The sequence below is a fragment of the Leopardus geoffroyi genome, chromosome B4 (genome assembly GCF_018350155.1).
Source record: "Leopardus geoffroyi isolate Oge1 chromosome B4, O.geoffroyi_Oge1_pat1.0, whole genome shotgun sequence".
NCBI classification, from domain to species: Eukaryota; Metazoa; Chordata; class Mammalia; order Carnivora; family Felidae; genus Leopardus; species Leopardus geoffroyi.
This window is the reverse complement of record NC_059341.1, coordinates 12122573-12145417: the sequence shown is the minus strand read 5'-3', so window position 1 is coordinate 12145417 and position 22845 is coordinate 12122573. Positions and strand designations below refer to the sequence as shown.

Genomic DNA, 22845 nt, shown 5'->3' with positions numbered 1-22845 from the left:
ACATACTACAGGGGCGCCTGGGTGGCTCAGTCGGTTGAACATCTGACTTTGGCTCAGGATCTTGCAGTTCGTGAGTCGAGCCCCGCGTCGGGCTCTGTGCTAACAGCTCTGAGCCTGGAGCCTGCTTCAGATTCTGTGTCCCCCTCTCTCTCCACCCCGCCCCTGGGTGCTCTGTCTCTCTCTGTCTTTCAAAAATGAATAAACCTAAAAAAAAAAAATTAAAACATACTACAGAAATGCACAGGATTGGGGCACCTGGGTGGTTCAGTTGGTTGAGCGTCCGACTTCAGCTCAGGTCATGATCTCACGGTTCATGAGTTTGAGTCCCACATCAGGCTTGCTGCTATCAGCTCAGAGCCTGCTTCAGATCCTCTGTCCCCCCCGCCGCCCCTCCCCAGCTTGTGTTTTCTTTCTCTCTCCCTCTCTCTCTCAAAAATAAATAAAAACATTATAAGAAAAAAAAAAAAAAAACAGAATCATGAAAGATCTCTGAAAGATTATATGCCAACAAATTACATAACCTAGAAGAAATAGATATATTTCTAGAAACCTAAGACTGAATGAAAAAGAAACTGAAAATCTGAACAGACCAATAATGAATAAAGACATTGAATCAGTCATCAAAAAAAACCTCCCAACACTGAAAACTCCAGGACCAGATGGCTTCAATGGATAATTCTACCAAACATTTAAAGAATTAACACTAATCCTCCTGAAACTTTCAAAATATTGAAGGAACAGTTCCAAACACTATGAAACTAGCATCACTTTGATGCCAAAACCAGATAAGGATACCACAAGAAAATCAAAAAGGTAGACAATATCTCTGATGAATATAGATGCAAAAATTCTCAACAAAACTAGCAAGTCGTATTCAAGAACACATCAAAAGGATTTATATACCACAACCAAGTGGGATTTATCCCTGTGATGCAAGGAGGGTTCAACATATGCAAATCAATAAATGTAATATATCACATTAATAAAATGAAAATAAAAATCACATAATCATCTCGATACACAGGAAGCTTTTCACAAAATACAGCACCCTTTCATGATAAAAATCCTTCACAGACTGGGTGTAGAAGGAACATACCTCAGTGTTAATAAGGTCTCATAAACTCACAGCTAACATTATACTCAACGGTGATAAAATGAAAGCATTTCCTCTAAGATCAGGAACAAGACAAGGATGCCCACTCTCACCACTCCTATTCAGTAGAGCACTGGAAGTCTTAGCTAGAGAAATTAGGCAAGACAAAGAAATAAACAGCATCCAAATTGGAAAAGAAGTAAAACTGTTGCTTTTTGCTGATGATACAATCTTATATATATATAGAAAATCCCAGAGATCAAAAAACTGTTGGAGTTATTAATCAATGATTTCAGTAGGGCAGCAGGATATACAATCAACATAGCAGAAATCAACTGCATTCCTTTACACCTGAAAAAGAAATTAAAAAAAAAAAACAAAAACTATCCCATTCACAATAGCACCAAAAAAAAAAAAAAAAAAAAAAAAAATTAAAGGCTTAGTAATAAATTTAACCAAAGAAGTGAATGGAAATCTACAAGACTTTGCTGAAAGAAACTGAAGACACAAATGAATGGAGATACCCTAAGTTCATGGATCTGAAAAAGTTAATATTGTTATAATGGCCATACTACCCAAAGCCATGTACAAGAGATTTAATGCAATCCCCATCAAAATACCAAAGGCATTTTTCAAAAAAAGAAGAAACAACCCTAGTATTTGTGGAGACCCAGAAGACCCTGAATAGCCAAAGCAATGCTGAGAAAAAAAGAACAAAGATGGAGGTATCATGCTTACAGATTTCAAACTATACTAGAAAGCCACAGTAATAGAAATAATACGGTACTGGAACAAAAAATAGATACAGCGACCAATAAAACAAAATAGAAAGCACAGATCTTTCCATATATATAGTTAATTAATGTTTCAACTAACATTCAACAAGGGGCCAAGGATACCCAATGGGGAAAGGATAGTCTCTTCAACAAACAGTGCTGGGGATGCTGTAAAAACACACACAGAACAATGAAATTGGACCATTATCGCACCTCCCTCACAAAAACTAACTTGAAATGAATGAAATACTTAAACGTAAGACATAAAACTCCTAGAAGAAAATGTAGAAAAAGCTCATTGATATTGGTCTTGGCAATGATTTTTTTTTAACATGATGCCAAAACCTCAAGCAACAAAAGCAAAAGTCAATAAATAGGACCACATCAAACTCGAAAGCTTCCTCTACACGGCGAAATTAACAAGAAGCAAAATGAAAAGACAGCCTACAGCACTGGAGAAAATGTTTACAAGCCATTTATCAGCCAAGAGGTTAATTTCCAAAATATGCAAAGTCAGTCAAGAAATGGAAGCCCACTATCATCACTGCTGTTTAACATGGTATTGGAGGTCTGGCTAACCTGATCAAGAAAGAGATAGAGGGTGTAAGAGTGGGAACAAAATAGGTAAAATCATCTTTATTTGTGGATGATCAACTATGTAGAGTAATCAACAAATTACTGGAATAAGAGTTTGATAAGCTTGCCAGAGGCAAGATCAACTTATAAAAAAAGTAGTAACAGTTCTCTACACCAACAACAAGCAACTAGAAACTATACTGGGAAATAAGCTGCCATTCAGAGTATCAGTGAAAACTATGACACATCTAAGAATTAATTAAGAATACTCAACATCTCAGTGGAGACCATTTAAAAATCAATAGAAGCCATAGAGGAGGAGATGAATAAATGGAAAGATACTCCATGATCTTAAAAAGTGGATGACTTCATATGTAAAAGCCATAAGTCCCCACAAAACTATTTGATTCATTTAACATGATCCTAATCAGGGATTCTACTTCTGAGTGGGATGGTCCTTTAGATCAGTGCTCTGAAAACAACTAGTAAAAGGGAATCAAACACAGATATCCTGATACAGATACCAACCACTCTTGGAGAGCCCCAATCTCCATCAACAGTTCTGCTAGTGGTCTTCCACCGAGGCAAGACCCAGACCCTCAGCTTCCCATCTGCCCGCCTAGAGTCTGCCAACGCTCCCAGGCAAAAGTGGCCACAAAAGTTAGCTCATTGCTCTCGGGTTCTACCCCAGTTCTGGTCCCTCGTTCTTGTCCCAGGAACTGTAGTACCTTCAGAGAAATGACTTCTGTCTTTCACTGAACAAACATTTGTGAGTACCCACTGTGGGCTGAGCATTGTACTAAGTAGCAGGGATAGAGCAGCGAAGAAGGCGGGGTCCCTTCCCACCAAGAGATTTTAGGGATAGCTGGGAGCTCAATGAGGCACAGAAATAAGGCCTGAACCTCAAAAAGGATCGTTCGATGTTCCAGTAGAATGGCATCACAAAGGAACTGGAGAAAGGTTCAAGAAATCAATTCTCCTACCTGCAGTGCTTTTTGGGGAGCCTGTCAAGGGAGATGGTTCTGTTTCCACAGGGACACTTGAAAAACCTCTTTAGGCCGTCATGCCAGTGATAGTCGTGCTGCTCACTGACGCAGGTCTCCAAAGGCTTGAAGTGGGTGTAGGCACACTGCATGAAACCAACAGGAGGGCACACATCTGGTCAGGAGCGTGGGAGGAGAAACTGGCTAGCTGCTAGGAGGGCAATCTGTTCCATGAGGACTTCCCGTTTCTTACCACCAGCCAGACAGCTGGGAGCAGAGGAACCACCTTAACTACTAGTTGTGAGGACCCCTGTGGTTTCTGGAGTCCCGCGTAATGATGCCACTTCCCCTCCTGTTGGCCACAAGTGCTGATCAGGCATCAAGTACATAATAACTTTCTGGAACATCAAGACAACAGTAAGGGAAGAACAAAAGCAGTGGAAACCTCTCAATAGCTTCATCAGGTCTGTCCTAAATTCACTGCAGTTGCTCGGTTCTAGGATGACACTGGGGCCTCTTCAGTAGCCCTTTTGTTTCTTCTTAAAAAAGGCCTCAGAGAAGTACTTAAGATTATTCCTATTCGTCTTTCATAAGCAGCAAAACCAAGACAGAGATATGAAGTCACTCACTTGTAATTTTGACCCTCAAAAGTGTTGAAGAGAATAGGGAACAACAAGCAGCAGCGAGACTAAGGAACAGAATGTCTCCAGCACATGGGAAGCCCTCCCTGTGCCCTGTCTAGGCACTGCTCCACTCGCACCCCAGGGGTAATCACTACCCTGCTTTCAAACAGCAAACACTGGTCTGCCTGGTTTTGTACTTTGTATAAATGGAACTGTAGGATACATGTAAAAAAAAAAAAAAGAAAGAAAGAAAGAAAGAAAAAAAAAGAAAGAAGGAATTGGTGGGTGAACATCACAACAGGTACTGGGACACAGCAACGTGATTTCTGGTAATCAGAATCTAGATAAGTGACTTTTGGTTCTGAGCCTCAGAAAGTGCAGAGCAGAGTGGTATGCAGAATAGCACCGCCCCCCCCGAGACATACACCCCCTACCCCTGGGGAACCCGTGGGCACGTCAGGTTACACGGCAAAGGTGGATCAGGGTCGTTGACCGTAAGATTGGGAATCGATCCTGGATTTTCAGGTGGACCCAATGGAATCACAAGGGCTTTTAAAAATGAAGGTGGGAATCCACAGGGAGGAGGTCAGAGGATGTGACTGGGGGGCTCTGAAGATGGAGGAAGGGGTTGCAAGCCAAAGAACACGGGTGGGATCTAGAAGCTGGGAAAGGCCAGGTAACAGATCCTCCCCTAGAACCTCCAGAAGGAATGCAGTCCTGCCACACCTGGATTTTAGCTCCGTGAGACCCACAGAGACTTCTGGCTGACAGAAATGCAAGATAATAAAGCTGTGTTGTTTAAACTATCAAGTTAGTGGTTATTTGTCAGGGAAGCAACAGAAAACTAACACACCAGCTATATCCCTAGGTTTGCTGTTTTGTCAGAGTAAAAGTTGTTACCTGAGCTAAACTTATTCTGAACTTTCTCAAGGAAGCCCTGCCTTTTGGTGACAGCTGGCTCAGGGCTGTCCCCTAAATGTAAAGCAGAGTCTATGGTTTGAAAAGGGATAGAGAAAATCGTACTGGATGAATTAAGTCTCTTTCTCCTCTTGTAAGTGCTTACGAGGGGGGGTTAGCCAAGCGGTATAAAGTGAGTGCTGATGGCAGGATACTGTTCTGCAAGAACTTTTTTTGGTTCTATTTTATTAATGTTGAAGGACAGGGGATTTACCGTTTTCTAAGAGACTAAGGGTAAAAATTCTACAAAGAATATAATGCAATTTACACTTTGCCTTCAAATTCAATTTAGTAGGTTAAGCCCTGAGTAGAAAGAGGCAATAATAGTTGGTCATAACATGTAAGGCCAAAGGAAATCGTTCAGGCAAGGTCCCAGGACTGAACTGTGGACTGAGGGTGTGCTAGAAACTTGAGAAGGACACGGAAGAATAAATGGGGTCCGATGGACAAAGGGGAAGAGAAGTCTGTAAAACCAGGAACTGAGGTCAGATGAGAGAAGACTGCCACCACCAATGCTCTGCCACCAGAGCCAGGAGGCCAAGTCAGCAGGCAGCCAGGCCCTTGGCTGTTGTGAGCAGTTTGGTTTCCAATCTAATGAAATGACCCAGGCAGGACTCTGGTCACAAGACATGGCCCCAAATCCCATAATCTCTCTATGTTCTGCTGAGTCACAGCAGCTCAAAACAGAGCCCAAGGTTAGAACCATCTCCCCCACTCACCGTCTTGCATGTTACTACTCGACATTTCACTTCTCTTATGCTTCTCATCTTTTCTTCCATTTGTTCTTTTTTCACCAGTGGCTCAAAATAGCGTTCCTGCAGCTCAGCCTCTGCCTGGAATGACAAGGCACACAGAAGACCTTGTACCAAATCCAACACATACTCAAGGCACCAGTTCAGTAATAATAAAAACTGAAAAGCCAAGCTAACCATTATGAGGACATCTGATAAGACCTCAATGAACTGCAAACCAAAAGACAATCAAAAGTAGACACAAGCTCTTAATTTTCCAGAAAACAGTGGGAAAGCATCCATGACTAAGAAACAGAACATGTCAAATGTAAACCAAGAGAATTATTTCTACTGTTCCAATATAGACTCAAGCTATGTAAGGTATTCAGTGCCTCCCCACTTGACAGCCCAGTCTATTCGATACTATTTTCCAGACCAAGCACTTGGCCGGAGTAATCCCTGGTTGTTTGGACTAACAGGGAGTAGGCAGGAGGGCAGAGAGAGATTTACAGCAGAATGTGGTCACAGCTCTGCAGTTGGAGCAGCTACACAGGGCCCAAGGCCTTTGGTGGCCACAGAGGCAAAGAGCTCAGCTCTGTAGCCTTCCTGGGCTGGCTCGAGCATCTCTCCGGACCAAGTTTCAGGTCTAGTAGAATGGTGGGATATTTAACTGTCTCGTTAGTCAGTAGTTTATCAAAAGAGCGGAGTATTCAGAGTATTGACACTAAATAAGGACAGAAACTGTCCCCGTGAGGACACTGTGAAAACTGGTGGGAGTACTTTTTTTTGTTACCCCAGTGATTCCTACTTCTGCTACTTGCAGGGACTAGGGATGCTATACCTGTGGTGCACAACAGTCCCTCTACATCAAGGGATTCTTCTGACTATTCTAGACGGCACCCATGTGGATGAAAAACCCAGTTATAACTCTCAAACCTAACTGCTTTATAAACAACTCTACAATAGGGGCACCTGGGTGGCTCAGTTGGTTAAGCATCTGACTTCGGTTCAGGTCATGATCTCATGGGTCATGAGTTTGAGCCCCATGTTGGGCACTGTGCTGACAGCTCAAGAGCCTGGAGCCTGCTTTGGGTTCTGTCTCCCTCTCTCTCTCTACCCATTCATACTCTGACTCTCTCTCAAAAATAAACATTAAAAAAATAATTAAAAAAAATTTAAGAACACTACAGTATTTGTGCATTGTTCAGATATCCATTGAATATTCCAAGAATACAACTGGACAACTCTTCTGTATATAGAGGAACAACTGTAGTTTGTTATCTTCTAAAGGTTCCTGGGTTATTCACGGCTTAAACACACACACACACACACACACACACACACACACACACACACACACACACAAAATGAAAGAAAGAGACCCATGGTATTTAAGTGACCAAAAGACCACACCGAGAGTCTTCATTTCTACTTGTTTCATTTACATTTATCATCCACCCCTCCGACAACTTCTACTTCATTATTTTTCCTGGGATAGTTGTGCCTACACATTTATATAACAAAATACATATATTTTTAATATAACCCCCCCCCCCCCTTTTCACATTATACGTAGGATATTATACTGATATCCTTGAAGTTTCTAGTTAGGTAATTTATATTATCCAAGAATTTTTTTTCAGGATAATAAAGGAGCAATCCAAAATGTGAGGCATTGGAAGCAACTCTGCCCAATGGGTTGTTAACTACTGATTTACAGTATTTGAAAAGCCAATGGAAAAATATTTGAATGGAAAAAAATCCCTTCCCATAAGGCAAGGCAGCAAATAATAGTGGTGAACCGCCTAAATGTTACTTCAAAGCCATTAACTACAAGACAACATTTTTATAATACTGAGGCCCATTAAAACAATGTTACATGATATTCTTCAATTCAAGGACAAAGGCAAAGCTAAATTCTATCAGAAATATTCCTGCTCTTTGAAGTCAACTCAGACGTATAACTACGTCTCGGGTGAGTCCCACAATAAAAAGCCTCAAGTCTGAAGGTCGTCTGTGTCATCTTTGACCTTTTGGGCTCTTACCTCTCTTAGAACCCCTGTGTGCTTCGACTTTGCTTTTAGAATTTTCTGAAATTCGTCAGATTCCAGGTAGGCAAGTTGTTCTCTTCTTTTTTTCCTGGCAGGCTCCAATTCATCTTCAGCTAGAGCAGAAAGGAAAAACGATGGTCATTACAGAGGAATTTCAGGAAGCCAGTGAGCCTCATGGACTCAGCTACCCCCGTCCTCTCCCTCTCTGCCTAACAGGCCCTTCAAACCTAATTTACCCCACTAGGTACCAACAGAGGGAAACTCTTAAGGAGTGAGGCTGAAAAGGAGAGCCTAGAATGTGAGGTATGGCAGATTTGACCACTGAATTAGAATCTCTTTTCCACCTTAAATAGGAGCTTTAATGACAGGAAACATCAACAAAAATCCTTTTTACAAATTGATGGTAAAATGTCACTGCCAACTTCAGAGTTTTAAAAATAAAAACAGGGCAATTTGCTAAGAAATTATGCTCCTTTCAAAGCAAATCTTTATACTAATATATCTGTGCAAAGATCCAGTGAGAAACCTTTCTCCAAGCTCTTAGGTTGTGCCTAATTTCATTTCAATTTAATGCGATTATAGAAAACGGTCAGTTCCAGTTGTCGAAATTCTATCTAGGTGTTGTAGAGAGGTAAATCTAAGTAAAACAATGACTTTTGATATCAGGGATGGTGGTTATAGTTTAGAACATCTTACAGATGGCTTCATTCCCACTGTTAACTCTGAAATCCACAGTACCTTGAGGAGAAAATGTGCTGTTCTTTTCTACACGTTCCTTCACTTCCAGGACATCCTGGGGTCCTTCTGCTTCTTTTTAATGCCGTTTGGATCTGTTTTTGTAAGAATCTGACCTTTTGCCCTTAATTTGGTTATAGCAGCTAACTAGAAGAAAAGAGGAGATAAAAATCTTAAAGATGAGACGGGTATCTGTGATCCTAAATCCTTTTTCTAGTTATTAGCCAGTGAATTCTGTTCTCACATACAAATTGGCAAAATAGATCTTCTCTTTGCTTAGCATTATTAACCTGATTATTAAAATTTTAAAGCATGGAGACAGGTCTATGAGCTAATAAATGAAGTTTCAGTTTATTTAAATATCAATAGTTTCATATCAGCTACACTGTGGGCTTCAAAACCCATAGAGGAATCACATAAACATTTTGGAAGTTTGTTTTAGAATCAGACGGAATGAGGGCACCTGTGTGGCTCAGTCGGTTAAGCATCCAAGTCTTGATTTCGGTTCAGGTTCCGATCTAAAGGTTCATGGGATCAAGTCCCGTGTCGGGCTCTGCACTGATAGTGCAGAGCCTGCTTGGGATTCTCTCTCCCGCTCTCTCCCTGCCCCTCCCCTGTTCACGCTTTCTCTCAAAATAAATAACAACAAAAAAAGAATCAGAATTAGGATTGAATTTTAGCTCTGCCACTTACTAGTTTGTAACCTTACGCAAATTAACGTCTCAGCCTTTATAACATGGAGATGTTTTCCTAGGCTGTGTGGATAGAATGAGAGAATGCACGCAAAGCATGAACCTATACATAGAACATGGCATGTGTGCGTCGATCACAGGTACACGCGCAATTATTATCATTATTCTTACTGCAGATACAGCTTTGGCTTATAACTAGCTTTTGCCCTTCATGTGGTATAGCTACTAATTAGAACAAAGAGAAGACAGGCTCAAGTTGGGGCTCAGGGTGACTCAGGAAGTGGAGAGGTGGGGTTCTGAGCACTCTCGACTCCTACGTCGATCAGAGTGACTTAGCTCTTGCATAAGAGTTCTTTTAAAGGATTCTTCAAACCACCATTTTACAGTCTTGCCTCAGTAATTCCTAGTTTGTCTCTCTCAGGCCAGTGTTTACGCAATGTCTTTTAGCCGTGTAAGGAACAGCGCTGAGAACGGGTTAACGTTAAATTAATGGCATTATGTTGATACCATCATCCTTTGACTCTGATTATCGTGATCAATAAAAAGCTATTACTGTCTTTCCTGGTCATAGATGCATAAAGTCTGCAACTCCAGTCATGTCCTACAGAATGAAATTCAAATGGTGAAAAAAGATGTCACTTACCTTTTTGGCTTCTGCTAAAGCACTCAGTTTTGGTCTTGGTGGCGGGGACTCATCAAAAAATAGAACATCATCTCCTTCTGAGATGCCTCGTCCAAGCTTGGGCATCGGTGTGGCTGGTGTTCCTTCCAGGCTGGGGAACTCAGCCCCCATTTGTGGAGACCGAGAAGGGGCCCGTTGAGAAGAGGGTGGCACAGCCAGGCTTTCGACCCCACTTGAGCTTTGGAGAAATCTTTAAAGAAATATGCAGTCACACGATGTGCAGACTGGCAGACCGCAGGCAGGGGAGCAGCTGTAAGTGGCTGTTTGTAAAATAACTCCCCTCCTTGGTCAATAATTCAGATTAGCACACAGGAAGAAAAACGTTGGCTTTACTAACTCTGGTTTAATTGATTTTTCATAGAATAAGACCACTGTTTTACCAATTTAGAACTGATTACTATTTTTGCCAACGAGCTTTCTAGCAAGTGCCTCTACAGAACGCAGCCTTGCAGGTGGAATGTGGGCCACCCAGGCGCCCCAACGGTAATACCTTTAAAAGGACAGCGCTCCCTATTTCACACAAGGCCACGACTCCCATGTATCTATTTAGCTCGTGTGTATGTAGCTACATGATGCACGCATCTAAAGATATTTCATCAGCAGCTCAAACTCACCTGCCTGAGGCCAAATGATTGCTTGGATTTTTCCAAAGAATTTCCTCTGGACTTTCCTGTTCATTAAACCAATGCCTTTCAGTGGCCCAGATTTGGGACAGTGTAATGGTTCAAATTAGAGCAGAACAGGTGTGAGTCCAAACCTGGCTCCATCAACCACCTGCTCTCTGGCGCTCAGTTGTATCACTCACAAAATGAGGATAAGAGCACCTCACAGATCACGGTAAAGGCCGCGTGAGACACTGTATTTATGCAGGACACAGCATGGCGCTCCATACCCACTGAGCATCTGTGAACCTCGCACTTATCACTGTTCTGAGAACTTGAGTTCAAGATCCTTTGACGTGTTCACCTTCTGTACCCATTTCTACTTGCTTTTGCCTCTAAAAGGACGCCACTTCCCCTGCCTCATTTTCATCATTTACCTGAACAACTGCAAAATTTACTCACTGGCTTTGCCTGTACTTACGACACTAACTGTGGCGAAACTAAAGAATGAGAGACAGGGAACATGTCGCCCTGCACAAAACCCTCTGCAAGTGTTTCTTTCTCTTCTTCTTGGGATGGTAATTACTATAACCTGTGCCACCTGGTCTCAGATTCTCTGCATGAGTCAGAAATCTAGAACTTAAAATGCTTTCTTCTTAGGTTAGGTTAAAATTGTTTTTCAACTTTCAAACTTACAAAAAGGTAGCTAACCATCCAAAACCTGAAGGCACACGTTGGAAATCTATTAAGACACTCTGAGAATCCCTGAGATGAGTTATCTAAACAGAGCATTAAACCTATCCTTCTTACCGTTTCTGTATTTCTTCTGATCTCTTTTTCCTCATCTCCAGCATGTGCTGTTTCTGCTGCTTCAAGAGGGCTGACGCCGAGACAGACTGGAAAGCGGGTTTCAGGCTCCCCGTCAGCCCTAAAACACAAGCCATAGGCTGAGGCGCTCCGAGGGGCCGTGGGGATGCAGTGTGGGCACCAGAGAGGGGAAGGCTGACTCTACCTGATGACCTGGCTTTGGCTAAATGTTGTTTCAAGTTTCTGGCTCCAAATGTAGGCAAGTCCATCAGTTCCCTGAATTCCTCAGAGCAAGACAAGCTTTTCTGATGTATTCCTGGAATATACAAACATCAGCTTTAGAGGACTCTAGTTCAGACAGTTTGAGATCAAGTGATGTCACTTTCTTTGTCCTTTTTTTTACAGTAGGCTCCACGCTCAACGTGGGGCTTGAACTCACAACCCTGAGGTCAAGAGTGCTGTGCTCTACCGAACGAGCCAGCTGGGTGCCCCTCGTGATATTGCTTTTTAAACTCCAGATTCACAACTCAGTTGTTTGTAAATGAAGTAGGTGGAATGCCAAAAGAAAAAAAAATCCTTAGTCTCTAATATGAGACTAGTTGGACTTTGAGGACAGAACAGATAAATCTTATTTCTAGTGATGATTAGAACACCGGTGTCTGTGGGTTCATTTCATACATAACATCTGGCACATGCACGATGGGTATGGTCTGTGCTGGGCCCTCACCACTGTTAGGAACAAAGCCCCAAGTGAGAAGGGCAGAGGTGCCATTCTTTGACTTAAGACTTGTTTTAATGAAAAGGTAACTGATGGGTTTGAGCAGGAACCGGATACTATAGATTCTAATGCTGGACATTAGGAGTTAGACCAGACACATAGAGAAAATTTACAAAGCATACCAAGCAAAGACTCAGCCACGATAATATGCTGCTTTTTTTTTTAAGATGCTGCCAGCCAAGCCTGATTCCTTTGGCTTAGGCCACATCACTCAGTACAGTGATGAGGGAATATTTTTAACTTAGGGTATGGGCCAAGACCATTTTCAATCCTAAAGACGAGATATTTAAACTGCAGAGAGAAATACAGCATCGAGAAAGCAAGTTACCAAGCTTTTGTTGGGCCTCCTGAATGATCAAGTCTGTCCCCTTGACGACCATATTAGTCAGAGTGGTTTGAATCTTCTTTTTAGGAGCAACAGCAGCTGCACTGAAATGACAAGGGTCACCCCCAAAAGGTTAAGTCATGACACTTCAATGTTTTGATGAGGTAAGGGCACAGCTGTGTTCATTTATTACAAGCTGCCAGAAGTTTGTCACAGAACTAAGGAAACTTTCCTAATACTGTGGTCCTACAGAGCAGCAGGTGAATGCATTGCATCAGGCAATCTGCAACTCTGGGTGAGGTCTTTCTGGACAAGCAACATGGCAAAAGAAATAAACAATAGGCCAATACTTTCATCAAGTAGTCTGGGAATTAATCTTAAAATGATTGAGGACTATGCAAAAACTCAGGATCTTAACAGGATAAAATATTGTCTGTAATGTTAAAAGTTGGAAACTCCATTAATGTTTATCCACAGGGAACCGTGTTGTCACAGAGTCACCTAAAAGCATACTAAGTAGCCACTAAAAATAATGCTGTAAGTGTATATTCGATAAGGAAAGCGTTAATTATTTTATGTAGGGAAAAAAGTTACTAAGTATAGGTCCATTTTGATTTCATTTTATATTACTAGAAATTTATACATATGGGGCTCCTTTGGGCTGTGCTGTATGCACACATTTTTCATAACACAGCGGTATTGCTTTTTGCAGTTTGGAAAAATACAGAAATTATTTTAAATCTTAAAAACGTGCTTGATGTGATAAGCTAGGCAGGACGTGAGAGTCCTCTTGCTCAATTTCCGTTAGACTGGGAAGAAAATCTGTTTTGTTCTTGGACCAATGGTAGCTCCCTTGTGCCAGGTCCCCACCTGTCCTCATACGTGCTTCCTACAATACTGTGACAGTGCCACTGATCACCTAGTTTAGGGACTCTATGGAGGGCCTGTGCTCCCCAGAAGAGAGGCCGTGGATGTTTGCCTTGGCAGCACTCCACTCCTAAGGCTTGACTGCTACTGATTCACGGAGTTAAATGTGGATTCCAAGAGGTTTACGAGCTCACGGTAAGAGTCATGAGGGAAATGACTTAAAGGAGGCCAACACTATGATTAACATAGTTCCAGCAGCCATACAATCACCCCTGACAAAGTTGCACTATGACATTAGAAGCCAAAGGAGAAGCGTGGGCTCCGAGGTAAAGACTAATTTCTCGCCCCATGTTCTCCTCTCTACCTAGGCATAAAGGAGGTCCTCGTCTACCCTGTTCCGGGCAGTGAGCTATGAAAGATAAAGCCTGTCCAAGTCTCCCAGGACTATTACAGAACAGGACAACCACTGGGATTCTTCTAAGGAGACAAGCAAGATCCCTGTCGCAAAAGACGCCCGGGAGAATGTCTTACATGGAGGCCGCGTATGATGCAGAAGAAACTCCTCCGTAGTAAAAACCATCCTGACACAGCCGTTCTCTCAGGCTGGTGCCTTTGCGGGCAAACTTCTTTGGAATTCGTCCTCCGGAGAAGGTTGACTGCAGGTCAGCTCGCCTGGCGCTGAGCTTCTTGTACTGGGTCTGAATGTGGTACTGGCAGTACTCACAGTCGTTCTGCAAAGGGCAGAGCAGCGGCATCAGGATTAGGGACACACATGGGGGGAAAACATCAATAAACACTGGTCCTTTTGCTCAGCTTCGAGGGGCACTACTCTTTTTTTTTTTGAAGTCTATTTATGTATTTTGAGAGAGAAAGAACACAAGTGGAAGAGGGGCAGAGAGAGAACCCCAAACAGGCTCTGTGCTGCCAGCGCAGAGCCCAATGCGCGGCTTGAACTCATGAAACCAGGAAATCATGACCTGAGCCGAAACCAAGAGTCACACACTTAACCGACTGAGCGCCCCCCACAGGCACCTTTGTGGGGCACTATTCTAGGTGCAGAATCCCCCTTTTGACCTCCAAGCCCATTCCTAAAGGGGAGATATACACAGACTTACTGGAATTACACTTAAAAGCTCTAGTCACATGAAAGAAAAAGTGATACTGTTCACCCCATATGCCCTCTTTCTAAAATGGAAGGAACATTAGCTTCTAGAATGAACCTCAAGAACATTATGCTAAGTGAAAGAAGTCAGACACAAGAGGCCATATTACCAGTAGATGGAGGTGAGGGGGTAGGGAAGAGGTTCCTTAATGAGTATGGGGTGTTTCTGTGGGGAATGAAAAGGTTCTGAAACTAGAGAGCGGCTGGTTGCACAAGAGTAAACATGATGGGTATCACCAAAGTGTACACTGTAAAATGGTTAACTGCAGATTGTGTGAATTCTACCTCAATGAGCACTGATACAAGAATACACCAACATCAGCATCTAGTGAAATTTTTCTTTTTTTTTCAACGTTTATTTATTTTTGGGACAGAGAGAGACAGAGCATGAACGGGGGAGGGGCAGAGAGAGAGGGAGACACAGAATTGGAAACAGGCTCCAGGCTCTGAGCCATCAGCCCAGAGCCTGACGCAGGGCTCGAACTCACGGACCGCGAGATCGTGACCTGGCTGAAGTCGGCCGCTTAACCGACTGCGCCACCCAGGCGCCCCATAGTGAAATTTTTCTATTCCTCTGGCTGCCTCTTGGACTAATGCTACTCCTTCAACAAAGGAAAAAAAAGGAAAGCAATGTGCTAACGTTCTACAGGGTGAGCCCTTAGGTGTGGGGACAGTGGGGTTTTAATGATTGTGTTCCTACGTGGAGATCTGTAAGACACTTCACTCTGAGACCTCTTTTTCCAACTCCTTACCTCCTGCTATTCCCTGCTCAGCAGGTGATCTGTTAGGCAGGAATGAGGCAACTAACGGAGATGAAACTTGCCATTTAATCCTTTCAGAGAGCTCTAAGTAGCCCCACTTCACCCCCACGAGGATGGCTGTCATCAGAGACCAATAAAGACAGGTGCTGATCGGGACGTGGAGAAAATGCAGCCCTCCTCGCTGCTGGTGAGAAGGTAAAAGCCACCTTGGAAACCAGTCTGGCAGTTCCTCAAAAGCCGAAACACGGGGGTTACCATTCGACGCAGAAATTCCAGGTATATACCCAAGGAAACCGAAAACATACATCTGCACAGTAACTGCTACATGAATGCTTATAGCTGCAGTATTCCTAACACGCCCTACTGAATGATGAATAAACAAAACTGATATATCCACACGATGCACTATTATCCAACCACAAAAAGAGAATGAGGCAGTGACACCTGCTACAACATGAATGAATCCTGGAAACATGATGCTAAGTAAAAGAAGCTAGACACAAAAGGCATATTGTATAATTCTATTAGTAAAATGTCCAGAAGAGGCAAATCCAGAGAGAGAAAGTAGCATAGTGCTTACCAGGGACTGAGGGAAGAGGGTAATGGGGACTGACTGCTAATTAGTATGGTTTGGTTTTGTTTTTTTTTTCTGGGAGGGGGAACAGTACCGAAAATGTTCTGAAATCACATAGTGCTGATGGTTGCACAACTCAGTATTACAACTACTCAAATGTCCACTTTGAAAGGGTGAATTGCATGGTATGTGAATTATATCTCAAATTATCATAATTACTATTTTTTTAAAAGCTCTAAAAAAATACAGGGTGCCTGGAGGGCTCAGTTGGTTAGGCATCCAATTCTTGATTTCAGCTCAGGTCATGACCTCGGTCATGAGATCAAGCCCGTGTTGGGCTCCATGCTGAGCGTGGAGTCTGCTTGGGACTCTCTCTCTCTTGCCCCTCTCCCCTGCTTGCACACACGTTCTTTCTCAAAATAAACAAACATGGGGCGCCTGGGTGGCTCAGTCGGTCAAGCATCTGACTTCGGCTCACGTCATCTCGCAATTCATGGGTTCAGGCCCCACATCGGGCTCTGTCCTAACAGCTCGGAGCGTGGAGCCTGCTTCAGATTCTGTCTCTCTTTCTCTCTCTCAAAAATAAATAAACATTAAAAAAAATTTTAAATAAACAAACATTGGGGGGAAAATGCTCTAAGAAAATAAATGTTGGAGTTAACAGACTAAAATAAGGTTTTTAGTGTATTTTATCATAGTGTTTGATCTCTGGCACTACTCAGAATTGAGGGCAACTAAAATTCCGCCTTCCTCATACCTCCTAGTCAGTTGGCAATAAAAGAGCACTTTCCTTCCTAACAGTTCAATCCTTCCCGCATCCTTAGTTTTTTCAACTGGCAGTTATTAGCCACACACTGAATTGTCTTACTTTGGTGTTTCCCGTTACGTAGGAAACTCAGTTCCAAGTTGGTCGTTACTGCTACGCTATCTACAATCTACTCCTATTAGCTCCCATCTTTAGCAGAAACCGCCCCAACAGAACTGAAACCAACCAAATTAACAGTCTGTGTACACGGCTGTCCATTCTTCTTCTTTGCTTTACAGGTTCCCAGGTCAAGAGCTTCACCCATGATTAAGATCTTCTGAGGATGATCAACAGACAAACATACCTGCGGAGAAGACACAGGGTGGGACTTAAAAGTGGACAAAGGCACGGTCTTTCATCAGCAAGAATGAGTAAGAGGCTGATTGGCGGGAGTTAGCAAGGCGCTAGCAGTCTACAGGAATTGGAAGCCAGGACCCGAAAAAACAGCTGTAGGCATGGGAGGTAGAGAAAACACGTTCAGTTCTCTATGCAGTAGCCATTATCTCCATCTTTGCTGCAGAATCCGGGTTTCTTGTGGGCTAGCCAACGCTCAGCCTTAGATGATGGATCCTGTTTATTTTCCCAGCATCCCCTGCAGCTAGTGATGGTCATGTGACTACGTTCCGTACAAGAGACTGAGGCAGGAGTTCCGGACAAAAGCAGACGGAGTGGGGCTGGTTCACTTCCTGCCTTCAAAGGCGATGTGAGGGCGAGAACTTCAAAGCCATCCAGGGACCAAGAGGAGAAGGCTGAGAGGCTCACAGACACTGACTGACATCACTACATTGCCTATGTCGGGCTTATTGATTATGTGAGAAAAACAAACCCCACTGTTTACCTTTAAAAGAAATGGTAGGGAAGTTTTTGTTACTTGTAGCCAAATACTTCTGAACCAACAGATGAAGATTTGTTGCCATTCTCTGGTGAAAGGAAAGAAGTAACTTTGCCTCTCACTCTCTGGTATTATATTAAAGATAATATGTAGTAACAACAAAATGATGCTTCTTGCCGGTCAGGTGGAGAGAAGGTCTGCTCCTGTTCACAGGAGATCTCGGTTTGCTCTCCTGCTGCTTGAGAAGATGACCTCACTGATTCTGAGCTGCAGCTACAGCTGTACTAATGAATGGAGCCAAGTCCCCTCCCCTATAAAATCCTGCCTTCTTGATGCAGCCACTGAAATCTATGGGAGAGATCTAAGGAGATCTGAACATAATAATTCAAAAACACTCCAGGAATCTTCAAACTAATTTGGAAAGATAAGATTTAAATTATGAAACACTTAAGAGTAGGTAGGAATTCAGAATATTGGTGGGTAAAGAACAAAAAACCAGATGAGGGGAACATAAAAGTATGACTCAATATGCAGGGGTGGACCAGTCACAAAATGTTTCTCATAAAACTTGGCTAAGCTGCCAAGACCAAAAAAAAAAAACCAAAAACAAAACAACAAAGAAAGAAAACCACGGAAACAGATTTTTACCTCCTCAGCACCATCCCTGGGCTTCATGGGGTTCGCGTTGAGCAACCCTATGACAGTCCCCTGTTCAGTCTTCCAGAGTTGTTTGTGAACTTCTCCAAACAAGAACAACGACACGTACCGCGTCAGGTCACGGAGATCATTCAGTCGCCAGATACTAAATGTTTTCCCCTGGAACAAATATTTATTCTTATTTTTACTAAAAAAATTTTTGAAAAAATTTAACGTTCTATTTATTTTTGAGACAGAACACGAGTGGGGGGAGGGGCAGAGAGAGAGGGAGACGCAGAATCCACCAAGTAGGCATCAGGCTCCGAGCTGTCAGCACAGAGCCCGATGCTGGGCTCAAACCCCTGGGGCACGAGATCATGACCTGAGCCGAAGTCGGAAGCTCAACTGACTGAACCATCCAGGCGCCCCTTATTTTTACTAAGTTTTGCACAATGGGCTATACTGTCTCCATGTATAAGTGCTCTATTGTGGAAAAATATATAAATATATCCACCCTGAATACATAATCTTGAGAATGTCTGCTAATTATATATTAATCCTCTCTCTAGGCTTTAGTATTTATTACCTCTCTTTCATTTTTTTTTAAATGTTTATTTTCGAGAGAGAGAGATAAGAGCATGATCAGGGGAGGTACAGGGAAAGAGGGAGACACAGAATCTGAAGAAGGCTCCAGAATCTGAGCTATCAGCACAGAGCCTGACACAGGGCTTGAACTCATGAACTATGAGATCATGACCTGAGTTGATGTCAGATGCTTAACTGACTGAGCCACCCAGGTGCCCCTGCTGTTCTCATTTTAGAAATGAAGGTGAAGTCAGGCAAGCCAATGGCCCATGTGTTAGTGAAGCCTCTAGTTCTCAGGTCTAAGTACTCAATGGGACAGTACCGCCTTTCTAACTACACACACACAGTGTTGAAAGGACCACTGAAGTAGTGGCACTACCATTTAATAACTTACTGATATAAATTTAGTGGATCTACTATTTATCACTGATGATATTATTAACATTAATAACAAAGTATCAGCTCTATGCTATTAAAATCTTTGCCTAGTTTAGAAGAAAAACAAAAGCCTCATTTAATGACAACTGGCTACGTTTAATGGTCAAATTTCAAAAGCATTATCATGGATCTGAAGAAATGTAACTCAAAATGCTGACTGTATCAACAACTTCCACTTTCACAGATTTCTTTTTTTTAAAACAAAATAATTTCAATACACGATCAAGCTATTTCACAGAGGCAACCCAGAGTGGGTGTGGTTATAGGTTATGGTGAGCCACTGACTGGATTTGAGTGTTCTATTTTCCCATGGATTTGTACAATGCCTCTCAATGTCATCATAGCCACTTACGACACAATTCAGAACCTAATCAAATGAACCAGACGTGTTCACGTTCAACTCGACAGTAATAGGGCTAGAGAAGGACTCACTAATCTGAAAGTCAACTCGTTGTTGAGGAGGCCAGGCCTTGTAGAAAAATCCAAGGTTGTCCAAGATCTCAATTAAGAGAAAGAAATCAGTAATGACCATGATCATAGTATTTTGAGAGGTGGAAGAGAATTCTGATAGAATCAAAAGCCAGTTCCTTCCTCTAAAAAATAAGCACATGGAAGTCCTCAAAGATTAAAGGTAAACCTAAGTTCACATAGTTAAAGGGAGAATGAGGCTTAGAACCCAGATCTTGTGACTCGCCATGCCACAAGATAATCTTCTTGTTATGCCTCAGTCAACTGCAATTTTAGAACTTGTTAGATTTCTTGTAATATTCACTGTGCTCACAAGGACGGCAATTTCAGAATTTCTGCAGTTGCCCTCTTACTTCCAGTCAGGCTGTCCAGAGAGTCTGTGCTCAGCCTCTCCTCCATAAGCGGGAGGACACCGTCACTGGGGCAACCCACATGTACCACAAAAACAATGACAAGTGAGATGCAGCAAAAACAATACAATGAAAAGCCCAAGGACCCTCTACAACCAGATCTTCTATAAGTAGGGCATTCTCCACATATACCACTCTCAGACAGCAATCCAACAAAGGTGAGGCAATCTGGGAACTTATGAGCAGCTATTTCAAAATGAAATACTGATGGGCTTGGGCTAGAAAAATCAAGAACATGAGTCCCCACTGTTAGTTTGTGATTGAGCAGCTAAGAAATCAGTAAGATGCTTACACTATTACAACTCTGTGGAGTGATTTTCTTCAATATAACCCCAAAAGTCACCCAGTCTATTTCTTCCAGCTTCTCACTTGCCATCTTTTCCTTGAGCTGAGAAAGTCTGATCAGTTTTCGGCCAATCATTTTCTTGTTCATCTCTGTGGAGGACACTCGAGGCCGCCTGGGTGAAGACACCAGCAATTATTAGATTATTATTCTAATAAGAGATTCCCTGGCACTGTAGCAGTTTGGTAAGAAGAGATGTTATGGACAGAGATCTTCCCTGAAGTCTCGGCTCTCAGGGAGGTTTAGTTATGTAGTACGGGCAAAGCAAAGATGGTTTGTTTTTTTAAGTAGGCACCATGTGTGACACAGGGCTCCAACTCACGACCCCAAAATCGAGAGTCGCTTGCTCTTCCAACTGAGCCAGCCAGGCGCCCCCAAGGCAAAGATTTTTATGGCAGATAAATAAAAATAAGATAATTCTTAAAGCTAGGTTTGTGCTTCCTTCAATAGAGAAGTGGAGCTTATATAGAAAACAAGAAAGACCATACACTCTTTTTCTTATACATTATAATGTATGTTACAATATTCTCTTAAAAGTGATCTCTGAGTTTAATACAAAATCATAAATTGAGATTACAAAATAAGATATTTAAATTTCATCAACATTTTCAGAGAACAATAAACCAAGGCTTCGATTAATATATTCTTATTCGTAATGAGACTCCAACAACTGTGTGATCCCCTAAATCTGCAAGCCACTCAGGAGCTCTGGCTGAGTAGTTCTGACTTTGTCTACCCACTTCAATTTACGAGCACAGTGCACTCACACTCGCAACATCTTCATCTGTGGGGGATTTCAACCAAGAACTTGTTGCAGTGGACAGGACCATCTTGGTAGGGGGACGTATACCTTGGAAAAACCTTGCAGCGCCCTCAGTGAGAACCACAGCTTTTACTGTATTCCATGCCACACGTCCCAGGTGTCATTAAAACACTGAGTACTTTCTTCCGATTTTGGAGAGTATGGAGTCTTTAAATACACATCTACGGTGTGGTGGCACCTACCTGCCTCCCCGCCACCGCTCAGTAACGTGTAATTTAAGATCTTAGCAGTTTTAGTTTAGATTGACAAGGGTTAGGTGTTCTAGGATAGCACCTAGCTACTCAGATGGACTGTACTGAAAGCAATCTGGTCTCAGCGTAAGGATTATTGCCCTGCCCTGGGCTTCGACAGAAGTGTTTGTGGAGCTGCAATGGACTAGTGATGGGGGCACAGAAGACTTAAAAGTCCAGGCTCTGAACTGAACTGATCCTGGGATTTATTCCTATTTTAACAGAGAATCTTAATCTCCCCACACAACCGAAGCAAAGGACATAAACGTGCCTTGAAAGTTATTAGAAAGAAAAAGAGCGCAGGTATTTTTCTTAACATTAATTACAAGATACTACGATCCCGGTTAAACTGTGAACACCTTTATGTATTTAAAAATAGTCTCTATCACTGTTTCTGATTACGTACACTATTATTTATTTGCCCATTTCCTTTTTACAGATGCATTATCTTTTACTCACCATGTAAACATAAAAAGTCTTCTTTAAACATTTCACATGCCAACTGTACCGTACGTTATGGTTACTTTTACTGCCAAGTTTTGCCAAGTTCAAGAGCTGTTGTTGTTAAGTGGATCTGCTGTACAAATACATTGTTTGTAGAAGGCTCAGTCCTCGGGAAGGAGGACAAGGCATCTAGTGGGGCAGGAGAACAGAGTGAGAGGCCTTTACAGTTACTGACCTGAGTCTCAGGCCTGAGAAGGCTTCCACAGAGATCACGGTCTGCGGTTCTCCAGAACTCCTGGGGGTCCCTGCGCTGTGATCTCTGGTCAACCCACTAGGTTTGTTTCCAGGAGTAGTTCGGAGTGGTTGGGAAAGTGTACTTGTCGTCCCTGAAGACGAACTTTTGGGCTCTAAAAAATTAACATAAAAATTAAGTGAAAGGAAAATCACACCAACCCCTACAAAATTTGTTTTTATAGAATTCTTTTTAAATCAATACGCAATAACCAAATTTTGAGAGAACAAAGGAAGCCCACAAGACCATTGCTGTACTACTCTCCAAATCTCTGCAGTGCAGTCTGAAAGAACTTCCTGGGACCATGGAAATGTTTTATACCCATGCTGTCTGGTATGGTGGCCACAAGCCACATGTGGCCATAAGTACTTAAAACTGATTAGTGCTTCTGAAGAAATGAATGTCTAATTTTACTTAAACTAATATAAATGTAAATAGTCACACGTGGCTAGTGGTGGCTATATTACAGTGCAGCTCTGAAACAGAGTTCCTTTGTGCAATGACATTGAGCATTCCCTATACACAGAGCACTGTGGTAGATTGCATAAGGGAGTAAGAGCCCTCCTTCAGGGATCAATGATTAGTGATTTGTGTACAGATCAACTTTCTACCTGAAGAAAATGTGAAGTTAACTCCCTTTTGTTTCTGGTTTCATCTCATTCCATTTGGTTCCATTTCATTTTATTTACAGGGTGGGGCAGGCAGATCTAGGGGGACCAGGGTATTCTACTGACTTGCTTGCATTAAACATCCCTGATGTGGTT

General features: G+C 42.4%; 1 protein-coding gene across 1 annotated transcript in view; it reads right to left on the bottom strand.

Moving 5' to 3' along the window:
• Window positions 1-22845, bottom strand: part of MCM10 (minichromosome maintenance 10 replication initiation factor) — a 44448-nt gene that overhangs the window by 12014 nt on the left and 9589 nt on the right. Inside the window, 14 exon segments of the mRNA XM_045464606.1 lie at window positions 3429-3574; window positions 5728-5841; window positions 7785-7903; window positions 8529-8585; window positions 8588-8672; window positions 9861-10089; window positions 11312-11429; window positions 11514-11624; window positions 12415-12515; window positions 13810-14009; window positions 16768-16884; window positions 18061-18228; window positions 20242-20407; window positions 22025-22196. Coding sequence (XP_045320562.1) covers window positions 3429-3574; window positions 5728-5841; window positions 7785-7903; window positions 8529-8585; window positions 8588-8672; window positions 9861-10089; window positions 11312-11429; window positions 11514-11624; window positions 12415-12515; window positions 13810-14009; window positions 16768-16884; window positions 18061-18228; window positions 20242-20407; window positions 22025-22196 — 1903 coding nt within the window.